The sequence below is a fragment of the Clinocottus analis genome, unplaced genomic scaffold, assembly GCF_023055335.1.
Source record: "Clinocottus analis isolate CAN_PGR_092001 unplaced genomic scaffold, fCliAna1.0.p SCAF_16, whole genome shotgun sequence".
NCBI lineage: Eukaryota > Metazoa > Chordata > Actinopteri > Perciformes > Cottidae > Clinocottus > Clinocottus analis.
The window spans coordinates 2236731-2250697 of NW_027175887.1; the positions used below are offsets into that span (position 1 = coordinate 2236731).

At 47.4% G+C, this 13967-nt stretch overlaps 2 protein-coding genes across 2 annotated transcripts; one reads left to right on the forward strand and one right to left on the reverse strand.

Moving 5' to 3' along the window:
* The first annotated feature begins 533 nt into the window (after positions 1–533).
* Positions 534–7914, forward strand: si:ch211-106h11.3 (CCN family member 1). Its single transcript, XM_068578461.1, has 5 exons — positions 534–744; positions 2312–2525; positions 3154–3594; positions 4091–4269; positions 5441–7914. The coding sequence occupies exons 1-5, from the start codon at positions 694–696 to the stop codon at positions 5744–5746; spliced, it is 1191 nt and encodes a 396-aa protein (XP_068434562.1). The 5' UTR covers positions 534–693; the 3' UTR covers positions 5747–7914.
* A 304-nt stretch (positions 7915–8218) lies between these two features.
* On the reverse strand, positions 8219–13161 carry ddx39ab (DEAD (Asp-Glu-Ala-Asp) box polypeptide 39Ab). The gene is made up of 10 exons (XM_068578460.1): positions 13083–13161; positions 11949–12165; positions 11628–11755; positions 11196–11472; positions 10967–11085; positions 10680–10811; positions 9783–9892; positions 9396–9540; positions 9115–9262; positions 8219–8790 (listed from the first exon to the last, which is right to left on the reverse strand). The coding sequence occupies exons 2-10, from the start codon at positions 12154–12156 to the stop codon at positions 8774–8776; spliced, it is 1284 nt and encodes a 427-aa protein (XP_068434561.1). The 5' UTR covers positions 12157–12165; positions 13083–13161; the 3' UTR covers positions 8219–8773.
* Between the last annotated feature and the right edge of the window lie 806 nt (positions 13162–13967).

Here is a 13967-nt window from a genome sequence, read left to right on the forward strand (position 1 = left end):
CACTCGGCTCGACCCGTGCATCTTCGTTATCTGTCCAGCTCTTGTCCTTAAGTATTTTTATAAAACGGGGAAAATTCCTCGCTGTTTTCCATGGCCGATCCGGAGTATTAATGTAGCACAGGCTAGCAGCTGAGTATATTTATTTTACTTTTCACAAAGCAGCAGCCCGGGACAGAGGAATGCGTGTGAAACGGACTTTAAAGCATCAAAAATATTATTTTCGCTCAAACATAAATAAATAAACACCCAGAAGCCAGGTCCTCTTTGGAATGTAGTAATTCTGAATTTTTATGAATGACTGCATTCATGCTTGGCCACGCCCCCTCTCCGAGAAACCTCAGCTCTCCCGTGTTGGAGCTCCAAGCCCCGCCCCTCCGCCTCCCCTCCTCGTCGGGATACCTTGGGCGCGCGCCTGCCTCCTAATTGGTTGAAGGAAAGGTCCGGGGTGGGCGTGGCCTCCCTAAAAAGCACGGCGCTGATATAAAACACCAGCCTCAAACTTTGATCGATGAAAATGAACATGTGATGGGAGAGATTCCAGGACCGTAGCGCATGTCGGATTTAATCTCTGTGGATAAAAGCTATTGTTTCTAAACCAGTGGAGGATTTATTTTCCTGTGATATAAATTATTTCTTTTTTTTTCTTTTTTTTTTTTTACAACTTCTCTTCTTCTATGGGAATCAGCTGACAGCATGGGGATACTGCTATTATTCGCCGTCTTGCAAGTGGTGCCAGTCGGCTTGGTAAGTGCGTGATAAGTAAATGTTCTGTCACCGTTTTTCGCGCTATGTAAACACTGTGGGAATAAAGACTCACGTGCCCGCGCTCTCCACTGCAACAGCAGCTCGAGCGCGCTGAGATCCACGCTGTCGCCTTCTCGCCTCCAGCCTGCGCTCTCCACTATCACATCCCACATAATTCACCTGCGACACACTTAATGTCTCCCTCCGTGACTAAATGCGTGATGTGTGTTGTTGTTTTTTTGGTAATATTTAGTGTCTTTCAAACTGGGGGTTCGGGGAACACCAGAGGTCCTTGTGGGATGTCTCAGGGGGTCCGCGGGCTAGTTCAGGGTGCTAAAAAACATACTGTAATGTACAAATACTCCAATACTAGTCCTGCACTGAGAATGCCACTCAAGTAAAGTATTTTTGGCTAAATGTACTGCTCATATTGAATTAAAAAGTAAGTGTTGTACTATATTATTATTAACCACAAAATTAATGTATTTAATTTTACTGTTGTCAAGAAGATGTTGTGTAGTTTATTCTGTAATAATGCATCGTGCTTCATAAGGGAGCGTCATACATTTTGTATGTATTATCTTTAGTGACCAAAGCTGTAAAATTTAAATCAAGTGGAGTAAAAGGTACACTTGAGCAATGTGTACTTTACATCCACCCTCAGTGCCTATTCCTACACCTCCGTGTCCACAGGTTGGACCCTCACTAAAATATAAATATACGGATGAAACATTTTGAGTCTTTGAAGGGGTTTCTTAACCCCCCCAAAAACAAAAACAAAAACCCTACAAAGTATACATGCACATGAGCCTCCATCTCTCTGTGGGTCCAAAATTACACCGCTGTAATATTACCCAACAGTGATACGAATGGAGATAAAAATACACCGATGAACTCGCTGCACACTGTAAGTGTTATGAGGCTTTTAGTGAGGGGATGTTTTGAGTACCAGGTCACTGCCAACGACGCCACACTCGAAATGGACAGCCATTGTCACCGCATTGCGTAATGTCACATCCTCTTCACCCACACGAGACCCATGGGAGTGATGTGACGGCACACCGGGACCTGGCCCGGGTTCAGACGGTGGCATGGAGTCTGGAAGGGACCCCTTCAGGTGATCTGACTGTGGACAGACAGACTGGCAGCTCTCTGTGATCTAATACCTGCTTGGAGTTGTTGGAGTGGCTCTCGGGTGTGTGTGTGTGTGTGTGTGTGTGTGTGTGTGTGTGTGTGGCAAGGTGGGGGTGAGAAACAAAAGATGGGAGCGGGGAATGTGTGTGTATGTGAGGGGGGGAGGGGGGACTTTGGGGGCAGAGACCGTACCTTTCATCCCAGCTCACGCGGCGAATGCCAAGCGGAAGGCGACAGAGGGTCACAGATATCCCTGCGGGGCTCGGGACAGTGCCGGGTATTCAGCAAATGTTTAAGCCTCGCACACTTTGAGGAATTTCTGTGATCTGCGTAACATGAGTCAAACTATTGTCCTGCGCGGATCCAGTGCTTCCTCACATGGAGCACGTCGACTGGCAACTAAAGTGCTCGCTATGTCCCTCTTCCCGTGTAGGTGACCGCCGGCTGCCCGGCGGTGTGCGAGTGTCCGGCGGGGCCCGCGTCCTGTCCCCCGGGGGTCAGCTCGGTACCGGACGGCTGCGGCTGCTGCAAGGTGTGCGCCGCTCAGCTCAACCAGGATTGCCACGAGGGACGGCCCTGTGACCACCACAAGGGCCTGGAGTGCAACTACGGCAACGATGTGGGCCGCACCCACGGCATCTGCAGGGGTGGGTACGGCACAGAGGTGGCGGGAAAGGCTGGAAGAGGGAGGGTTGAGGGAGGGTCAGACACAGGGGGGAGCTTTTGGGTTTAGATTGGGCGTCGGATTTGGGGTTTAGCTCGGGGTTGAGCGAGGGAATGTGTAACTTCAGGGTGGGGACGCTGGCTTCCGATCCAAGCGGCTGGGTTTTCTCTTTGATAGGGGGGCTTTGGGTTTGAAGCCCGTGCCACATTTTAAAAAAAAAACAAAAAAACTGAGCACCTTCACGAGCTGCGACTGAAACCCGGCCAACTCCGGGGATTTGTATAAGTAGATCAGTGTGTACACAAACTGCACCGCGGTATTTTTATTTTATATGCTTGTTTATTTGGGGGTGTTTCTATATAAAGAGGGAGGTATCTATGGGGAGTCCCACTCAGGAGGGCGAAGGGGTAGGACGTTGTAAACAAGTCAAAATTCCTTTTGGATCTAAGAATAGAGCTCGCTTCATAAATCTGGATATAGTGTGTCCCTCGCTCTCTCGCCTGAGCCACTTCCTGTTTCTCTTTCTTCCCGTCACTTAACTGTTTCAAAAACATTTTGAACACCTCTCCTGATTTTGACCAAACCGTCCCGTCTTCTTCCTCGTCCCCCAGCAAAGGCAGAGGGCCGCTCGTGCGAGTACAACGGGCGGATTTACCAGAATGGCGAGAATTTCCACGCCGGCTGCAAGCACCAGTGCACCTGCATTGACGGAGCGGTGGGCTGCGTGCCCCTCTGCCCCAGCCACGTGCCCCTGGCGTCGCCCTCCTGTCCCGCGCCGCGGCTGGTCAAGGTGCCCGGCCAGTGCTGCCTCACCATCGACTGCCACGGGGGAACCACGATCGTGCCGCCGGTGCACCGGCGACCCCAGCCGCCGCCCTACCCGCCTTACCCCTTCATTCCCTACTCGGCCTACCCCTTCCCGAAGCCTTACCCGAAACCCTACCGGAAGCTGTACCCCTACAAACCCAAAAAGGAGAAGGACGCCCTGGGCAACGAGCTGGTGGAGGTGGGGCGCAAGTGGGCCAAGGTGCGCGGAAACAAGCACCTGGCGGGTGAGCGAGAGGGTGCCGCCGTGTCGCCTCAGAGTCCCGTCTGTTTCCTCCGCGCAGTAAAGCATCATGTTTATGTTTTAGCCATTTTAGCTCGCGTTGACGCACAAACGGCCTCACTGTGAGCCTTTTTCTCTGCATCTACGTGTGTGTGTGTGTGTTTGTGTGTGTGTCAGCGTTTATGTGAGGCTTGTTTTCCACTGACTCCTTGCACACCAGAGGTGCTCTCACACAGCACATACCTCTGTCACCCAGCTTTCCCCTCTCTGTAATCGCCCTCTCTATGCGTCAGTGTTGCCTGTTGCAGTGAATGAAGCTAGTGTGCTTCGCATCTCCGGACCTCTCCTTTCCCCTCTCTCTCCCACTGGCCCTTTCTCGCCCCGGGTCCACACCCTCCCGACCACCCCACGGCTTCCCTTTTGCCGATGTCGCTCCTCTTTCTCCATTCTTTTGCGTCGCCCATTGTCCTCTTACACGCCCTCTGTTTCATCCCTGGAAGCCTGGAGGCAGGTGGGTGACCAGTGCGTGGTTCAGACTACTTCCTGGTCCCAGTGTTCTCGGAGCTGTGGGATGGGCGTCTCCTCTCGGGTCACCAATGACAACGCCCGGTGTAAGCTGATCAAGGAGACGCGTCTCTGCAACATCCGGCCCTGCAGATCCATGTCCATCCCCGTCAAGGTGAGGACTGTGCGAGTGTGTGGTAAAGCTTTTTAAGATGGCCGGAAAGGGATGGATAGACTGAATAGATTCAGCAAAGGATTGCTCCTACGGGGTTAGATTGGTATTAATATCACTGCTTGTACACAGACCCCCACCCCTGGATCCGTCCTCTGTTGCCGGAGACCTTTCTGGTCCATTCGTTCTATTCACGGTTCTGTTGCCGTGTGGGGAAACTTCCTTCGTAAGGTGACGACGGAGCCGCTTTAAGACCACGGTTCCTCTGCTCGTGGTTGGCCCACTGCTTAAACGAGTAGTCCCACGTTTTGGGGAAATACCTGTAATCAGTGTCTGCCGCTGGAGTTAAGATGAGAAGACTGATACCACTCTCATATCTGTAGGGTAAAGATGAAGCTGCGACCGGTTAGCTAATCTTAGCACAACGAATGGAAACGGCTAGTTTGTCACCTCGAAAGCACTGAAGCGGCACTAATCAAAGCTGTAGAACTACATGGGGCCATTTTACAAGGGGGTGCTGGACTATTTCGTTGCTTCAGAGTCTCTGCTGGGTGCCTGGCATCTGCAAGGAGGCAGGAAGTAGTCCAGCAAAGGCCACGCTTTAGTCGCAATCTATGAAAACCGAATGTATTTGCAAAAAAAAAGTATCGTTAACTTCTTTGCAGCCCAACAAAAACTTTCCAAAGAACTCCCCTCTGGTTTGTCTGCGGGGGTTCGGCGCTCACCCACGGCGGACCTGCGACACTGCGGCTGTCAGCGGCACTCTGCTGGCTCTTTGCTATGCGTTTTGAAGAGCACTTTACTCGCCCACTGTGTCGCTCCCTCGCATTTCAAAATGCAACACCCTCAAAAACACTCTCGCCGTGAGGCTGATGGGTTGTTATGCACCTGTTCCTCCCAATGTTGGCGGAGCTGCTGTGAGTGTTAATGTGCGTCAGTGTCAATCCTTAACTATTGCCAGCATGTTCCGCTCTCTTGTTCCCCCTCTCTGTGATTAACTACATTAACTTTGTTTTTTCACGTCAAAGGGCTTGAGAGATGAGTCATTTAATTTTGCCTGGACAGCGACCTGCACTAGAGAAAAAGATGTTTACTTGCATGACAAATGTTCTCATGCACTAAAAACTGAATCCACTCTGTCTTCTGTTCCCCCCCCCTCCCCTTCCCTTTGCAGAAAGGAAGGAAGTGCTCCCGCACCCACAAGGCCCCCGAGCCCCACCGCCTGTCCTATGCGGGCTGCAGGAGCACCCGCCTGTACAGGCCCAACTACTGCGGAGTGTGCCGGGACGGCCGCTGCTGCTCGCCGCGTCGCACGCGCACCGCCAGCGTGGCCTTCGGCTGCCCGGACGGCGAGCGCTTCAGCCGATCCGTGATGTTCATCCAGTCCTGCAAGTGCAGCGACGAGTGCAACCACCTCAACGAGGCCGCCATGCCCCCTCAGCGGTGGCTCTACGGGGACACGCACAAGTTCATCGACTAGCGGTGTCGCCCCCCCCCTCCCTGCACTTCCCACCCCGACCTACATTCCCTCACAATAAAACTAAAGACATCAACTTCCCCCATAGTGGTCCCCCATTATAGAATAGCTGTCCTTAGTGTATCTATAAGTAGACGCAAGCGAGGTGAACAAGTCGAATCATCTTATCTGAGAGATTATTTCGGGAGGAACGGGGAGAAGGAGGAGGAATCCGACGGGAGCAAAGTGACCAGCCCCGGCTTTAGTGTAGATACAGAGAGTTTTTTCTGGCTCGGCCAGACGGCGACAGATTGGGACAAAAACTTTACGTAAAACGTGGACGGAACAAGCCGCCATGTTGCTGCCGTGCACCAAAAATGTCCCCTGAACTCTTGAGACTTTAGTTGGGGTCGCTGGAGCAAGAACTGACGCACACACACACACACACACACACACACAGGCATAACTGTTGGTGGAGTTGATTCACATCACAGTCACCGAGCAACAGGGCCGGCTGATAAGGGAGCTGGTCCGATGTTGCTTTGGAGCCAAGTATGAAACATGCTGGAATCACGACTCCCAACAACGCAGTATTGATGAACCAAATGAAGACTTGACGGCGGAAAAACTGGGGTCGCGATGCCGGAAGATGGAAGAGAATCTCAGATGTCTCTCTCAGGAGCGCAGCTCGTGTCTTTGTATGGTATTTATTCACTGGTATTTATTGTTGAGGGAGACGCATTGACACGGTGGCTTGCCACCAGGGAAGGGCGGAGCTGCTATGTTTGGAGCACCAGCGTGGCTGAATGGTAAGGGGGATGGTGAGGGGTCTGAGAAAACAGCTGAGAGCTGTCAGCCGCGAGAGGACTCCCACAGATCCGGGGCTTGAACCCTCCCCCCCAGGGTCAAATTGGAGGTCACAGCGGTCAGAAAGCTGCATCTGATGATGGACGATGGAGGCGCGGGGTGAAGACCAGAGTTGAACCCGATGGGTCGAGGCTTTGTACGCATTAGCGGAGAATATGTGAACACGGTTGTTGACACAGCTGGACTCATCCCATACATGGCCTCCGCGAGAAACTGAGGCATTTAGCAAGCACCAGAAGAACAAGCCTGGGATTCTGGCGCCGAGACGTGGACCGCCCGATCCTGAACAAATTACAATCCTGACCGTTTACGGCGAGAGAAGATCTCTTAAAATGTGCAGAAAAAAAAAACTGAAGCGCCCTGATGTAAACATGTAATTTGTGACTTGGCGGACGGACCCGCGGGGCCTCGGGCCTGTAATCGAGCAGCACGCCGGCTCGGAGAAAACGAAACAATAAGTCTGTACTTTTTCCATGTTTTCAGTGGCGTCCGCTTCTGAAGGAATGCTGTCGAAAGCCGCGCCACCAGTTGACGTCAATTGTCGACGGGGCCACGGCTATTGGACGTCAGTAACAACTTGTTCCCTCGGACATTTTTGGAGGGAGATTTCTGTAGTATTGTCTGTTTTCTGCCAAAGTCCTTTTCCGTGACTGAAGAGCCAACGCGTCTTACTTAACTGGGACTTGGGTTCAAGTTTGCGCACCTTTACGACAGCCCGGATTCACGAGCCTTGAGCTCATGGAAAGGTGACACAAAGGGACTGGATACACGTTTGAAATTGCCAATTCTAAATGATTTGACAGTTTCATCATTGCAAAGATGAGAAAGTGGTTTAGACTATTTTTGTCCCATTCAGTTTGCTGTGAAACTGGAAAGCATTTGCATTTTCCACCATCTTGGCTACAGTAGGCTTATTTATTTTTTTGCCTAAACTTTACATGCGATTGTAATTGTTCACCATGTTGCTATTTGCCTTTGTAGACGCTGTGGTTTTTGAACTGTGTCTAGTTTTGATAAGGACACTAGAGCAGCTATGTACAGATGCATCGTTACCTTTTTTGTAGTTCTCTGCTGTATAAAGGGCCAATCCTTTTACAGAGTTATACTGAAGTAGTCCATGTAGAGTTTAGCACTGAACAAAGCGGGGTTCAGGTCATTTTAGGCATTAAGTGCCAATCTGAAAGCATGATTATATGTCTACTTGTGTACATCAACGCCATCTGCAATAATAAAGTCTCTTTTTAAAAGGTCTTATAAAAAAATGAATATTTCTGTTGTAAACAGTCTAGCTGGATTTTGAAGACTTCATAATTTTTAATAAAATATTTCCCCCTCACACTGTTGAACCAAAGTGATGCTTGTGAACATCTGCTCAGTTTTTAATTAATTCCCAAAAAGACTAACTACAGTCATGCCAACAGCTGAGTGTTTTCAGCTAAAGACAAATACCGGCATGCTACTGATACGATGCTAATAGTAATACCATGCTTACATTTGCTAATTGACACTAAAAGTAAAATAGTATTATCTGATCTTATCTGAAAATAAAAAATAAATAATGGATACAGTGTAACTTTAATTATACCATGTGCTAATGACAATCTATGATCAAACTTGGCAAACGCACCATTAGGAATTTGAGTGATTTTATTTATTGGAGTCATTCAATTAGAAAATCAAAGAAAGAGCTGCCATGTGAGCCAACACATTTACTTAACTGTCACTCCATGACGTTTTAAAAAGACAAACTGTTGCATTGGGGAAAAATACATAACACCAAACCTCCTACACAAACTAATTTGAACAATAAAAAAGGGCCAAAAATCACTTTCACATGTTCCTTAGAACTACTTTTCTAAACGTTTCCTCGCAGCTCTGCTTGATTAAGATGACTGAATGTGGAGAAGACACGATAGCCTCACAAGAGACCACAACAGTAAAAATGGCATTTTATAAAAAGTTTTAATTCCATTGAGCAAAAAACAAAACAACCCTCCCCCACCCCCCAAACAAACAATAAAAGACAAATAAAAATCGACCAAATCCCGCTTCCCCCCCCTCGAAACGGACAATAAAAATAAAGGTTTGGTGAACATCGGGAACGAGCTTTCAAATCAACGGTGAAACACGTCTACTTCCAAACACAAGATCCATGAAGAGGAGACTTCGGCTTGGCTGGAGGACTCATCTGGACTGCTCGACTAGACGGGGACAGAGGAGGAGAGACGAGTTGAGTGTGTGAAAGACAGCTGAGTATGTCAACTTTTAAGCGACCGTTAAGTGTGCAGGCGGTTTTTCATTTTGACGAGCAGCTACATGGCAGCACCAACTGCGGACTCTAGTTGCCAAGATGACTCTAAAAAGGTTGATTACAGCAGCTTATTATCTGCAGGGGAGAGGGCGATCTTTAGCTGGGAAGACCGCCCTGGATTAAAAACAGCTGTTTTGACAGCAAAGTGCTTTTAATTCCATTTATCCACAAATTACAATCGTCCACCCACGCATTCGGAAACACGAGGACTTACTGTAAGAGGAGATGTCGATCTCATCCGGCAGCTCGGCCACGTTGACCTCGAAGCGGTCCTGCACGTCGTTCAGGGTCTTGGCGTCGGTCTCGTCCGACACAAAGGTTATAGCAAGGCCTTTTGTGCCAAAACGACCGGCACGGGCAACCTGAGGGTGCAGAGAACGGCCAGGGTGAGTGAACACGGCAACAAAATAAATAAAACATTGCACAAAACGTAAAAAAAAAGCCAGTTAAACCAACTACACAGAATGCAAAGAGGCGACAAAGGACAGTTCTTACCCTGTGCAAATAGGTGTCAGAATCTTCTGGCATGTCGTAGTTGAAGACGATGTTGACCCGCTCGATGTCCATCCCTCGGCCAAAGAGGTTGGTGGCCACCAGGATCCGCCTTTGGAAGTCCTTGAACTGCTGATAGCGAGACAGCCTGCGGAGTAAGAAGGGGACAGAGCCCAAGAGGGAGTCATCAACACAGCTGCTGGAGGCATTACTGGACTGCAGCCTCCCCTCTTTGAAGGTAACGATGTGTTGAGTTAACTGATGAGGCCTCGCGCTCCATAAACATACTCGGCATTCAGAGCTCAATGGAGCGTATGTTTACGAGAGCGTGCATATCAGTGGGGAGATGCGTGTGTGTGTGTGTGTGTGTGTGTGTGTGCCTCTTCTCACCTCTCCTCCTGAGCCATGCCCCTGTGGATGGCAATGGCAGGGAAATTCTGTTCCACCAGAAGCTGGGCCAGAGCGACGCAGCGCTGGACCGACTTGACAAAGATCACCACCTAGAGGCGAAGCAAAGGCGTTGAAATGAGGGAGCGAATACACATGAAGCCCTCGGGGTTGTGAGGCTTTCATTCAGAGCCCGACGACAGATTTCAGATTCACAGCGGAAGTTATCGCAGTGACTAAATAGTATAGTAAAAGTTTGACAACTTTTTGCCAAGAGTTAAGACATGAAAGTGGTATAGGTCCTTAATTCCACATTTGATTTAAGGCTACAGACAGCTAGCTGAGCAACAGGAGAGCAGAGTGGAACCAGGAAAATCAGCTTACCCGCTGAATGAAAAGCACGCTAATTTAAAAATGGTACATCTTGTTTCTTATACAAACGGCTTCTTGTTTGGGAACAGTCACTACCTTTAGTCGTGACTTGCTAGCAGACACAGAAGACCCGGGAAAAAAACATGCACGCCCTTTTTATTTTTTGTGTCCCTTCCAGTTATGCCATTGGATAGTGACAATGAAAAAGACAGAGCTGAACCAGCGATGTTGCGGTTAAGTATAATATTCTAAAACCATTTAGCCGCTACGGTGCTCTGATATAAAGAGTTGAAATGTGCGTTTGTGGTTCAGGAGGTTTTGTTTACCAATGGCGACATATTTTACAGTTTTTCTTTTACAAACAACATTTCAAGTTATGTAATCCCAAACTTTATGTGGAAACTCAGGCCTGTAGTGACACCAGTGATTTCTAATATGATACCCCCTCCAATGTTTGACAACAATTCAAGTGTTATAATTTGCCAAACGCTACTGGTTGTGCATCGTGGAAGAGCGCCGGCGCTTTACCTGGTTGAACTCCAACACGTCCAGCAGGTCAAAGAGCTTGCGGTTCTTTTCGCTGTCCTTCAGCTTGCAGTAGTATTGTTGCAGGCCGTGGAGTGTCAGTTTTGTCTCGTCGTCCACAAATACTTCCATGGGCTGCACGGGACAAGACGACAGAGGGACATGTTAGGTAAACTTGTTGAGTCTCAGGTCACCAACATGTGTCAAATTCAAAACATGCTGCCGCCTTTTCTCGCGGATAAAACTGTTCTGTGAAATCCTGAAGTAACAATACTCCATCGATCACTTACATCCTGCATGAATTTGCGGCAGACTGGTCGAATCTCTTTGCTCAGAGTGGCACTGAACATCATGACCTGCTTCTCATGGGGCGTGATCTTGAAGATATCTTGTACGTCACGTCTCATGTCTGTTGTGCAGAGATACATGGATACAAAAGAATACAGAATTAAAAACGGGGTGCATAGCTAAAAACCCCGAAGCGGAATCAATGAGAAGAAACATTTAACACCAGCTCACCTAGCTGCTCCAACATTTTGTCACACTCATCCAGGACGAAGTGCTTGACGTTCTTCAGGGTGAGGGTCTTGTTGCGGATAAGAGCGAGGATGCGGCCAGGTGTTCCGACCACGATGTGAGGGCAGTTCTTCTTCAAGACATCCTCGTCCTTCTTGATGGCCATGCCGCCAAAGAACACGGCCGCCTTTACCGAGGACATGTACTTGGAGAAGCGCTCGTACTCCTTGCTGATTTGGAAGGCCAGCTCTCGCGTGTGACACATGACTAATACAGACACCTTGAAGGAGAAAGTAGACGCAGGAGACGGCCGAGTCAGATACTTTGCATGCCGTCTATTTAACGCATGTCACACATTTAAAGTTGAAGACAGTCCATGGCATTGTTTGCTTCACTTAAACACATAGACCGAGTGTGTTGAATGTGCATACTGACCTGTCCATCAACGGGTTCAATCTGCTGCAGTGTGGCCAGCACAAACACTGCCGTCTTGCCCATACCAGACTTAGCTTGGCACAAGATGTCCATGCCCAGGATAGCTTGTGGGATGCATTCATGCTGAACTAAAGCAAACAAACACAAGAACATTTTAAGCCAGTGTATTTGTGTTATTAGAACAAGTATTTCAAGCTGTAAACAGTGTGCGGAAATTGTTATATTTGTATTCATGAGATATATCTGGGCAGTTCATGTAACTTTAAAATAGTACGGGTCAAGGTTTTAAAAACTAAACTAAATGAATAAAATGTCCCTCACCTTCAGACGGATGCTCGAAACCACAATCGATGATGGCGCGGAGGAGCTCTGGTTTGAGCAGAAAGTCTCTGAAGCCAGAGCTGTGGATGGAGACGTAGGAGCCCTTCACCTCCTTCTTCCCTGTGGGGGCTGCACTCTCGGGGGCTCCTTGGGGCTCTTCATCGTCGTCATAGTCGAGCAGCTCGTTGTCAACATCATTCTCTGCCATTGTGTCTGTCTAAAACAACAAAAACAGAGAAGGGTTTTTAGTCATCAGTTCCCTCATCTCCTACCATGGCTGAACCCTTTCTCCTGGGTTTAGGGATGGGTGTGGGAGGGGGGGCTGTTAACTGATCTCAGCTGTTGCCACTCTTAGTGCCAAGTTTTACTGCTAGTTTTAAATTACATTCAGATAAGATCGTTGAGGAAAAAGTTGCATTCGTATTCAATCTTCCTTAGGAAGTTTGGTTTGCGTAAATAGTGGGACTAGTACTGCTTTAAACTGACTAACGTTGTTGTGTTCAGTCCGCAAACCCCATTGTAAGACGTGAGGCCATTGAATAAGCTGCGCTAGCTAGTTTAGCGAAGAACCGGGTCCGCGTATAGGATGTCGACACTACAGGCTTTGTAAACCAAATACTGCATTACTACACACGAGCATTGCGTACAAACCAGGTCAGGGGACGCCTCGGGGTTTGCGTTAGCCGACGCTCTCGGATGGACCAAACCGGTTAGCATCTGAATCGTTTACAACACTGGGAAGCTATTGTGTTGCATAACCGCTGCTAACGTGGCGAGCTAACGCGCTACACGGCAGCAAACTACTTAGATAATAGACCGGCTGCACCAGGCATTTCTCTTCAGAATTACGTAATCAGTCAAAAGACCCATTACGCGGAATATTAAAAAGTCTAACTACGCAATCTGAACCTGATTAAATATGAGGGAGGTTCGTGGGCTGGCAAAGCTAACGAATGCTAGCTTACAAAGCGCAGTGACGGTGAGCTCCTGAATGAAACAACGAAGGAAGCCGTTTCGTTTCAGACGAGATACTTTGTTCCGGTCGAAAATCACTAACGTATGATTTCCTGAAGGCCAGTCAACGTTTTAAGAACTCATTCGTCGCAACAATGAAACATATTATTGGACTCTTACCTTGTCGGTGTTAGCTACGCGTCAATCTGAAGATCAAAACCGCATGGGGAGGCCTCGGTTCGTTTATACGAGAGACCGGATGTCCCGCCTGCGCTGAAAGCTTCGATATCATTGGTGGATTCATATGACAATCGACCAAAGTGGCCAGCGATTGGACAAAAAGTGTGTCGCAGTCCACCGCAGTATAAAAAAGCGGGATACAGCAGTATGTATGGAGGACCCCGTTAGTGAAATAAATATTAGATAAATAAATAATCAGGAAAGAAATACAAGCATTAATATTGTGCACATATTATATAATATATATATATATATATAATATAATAAATATTTTTATATTTATCGATATATATATATATATATATATATATATATATATATATATATATATATATATATATATATATATATATATATATATATATGAAGAGCATTACAGTATTACGTTTGAGGCTTTCTTTTCAGCTCTGAAGGACAACCCTATCCTATTTAATATTAATAGCGCTCTTGTTTTCTGCAGAATGAGGAATTTGATGCTTCGGACATCAAGAAGAGGACAGGCAAGAGCAGGAGGCATATATATATATATATATATATATATATATATATATATATATATATATATATATATATATATATATATATATATACTTTTTTTTCACTCATTCTGTGGGAAAATAAGAGCGCTATGATGTATTAAATAGGATAGGGTTGTCTTTCAGAGCTGAAATAATGTAATAATGCTCTTTATGAGAGAGATATATTGATAAATTAATTATTTTTTATATTCATCGACATCTCTCTATATTTATAAAGAGCATTATTACATTTGATGCTTTCTATTCAGTTCGGAAGCACAACTCTATCCTATTTAATATTAATAGC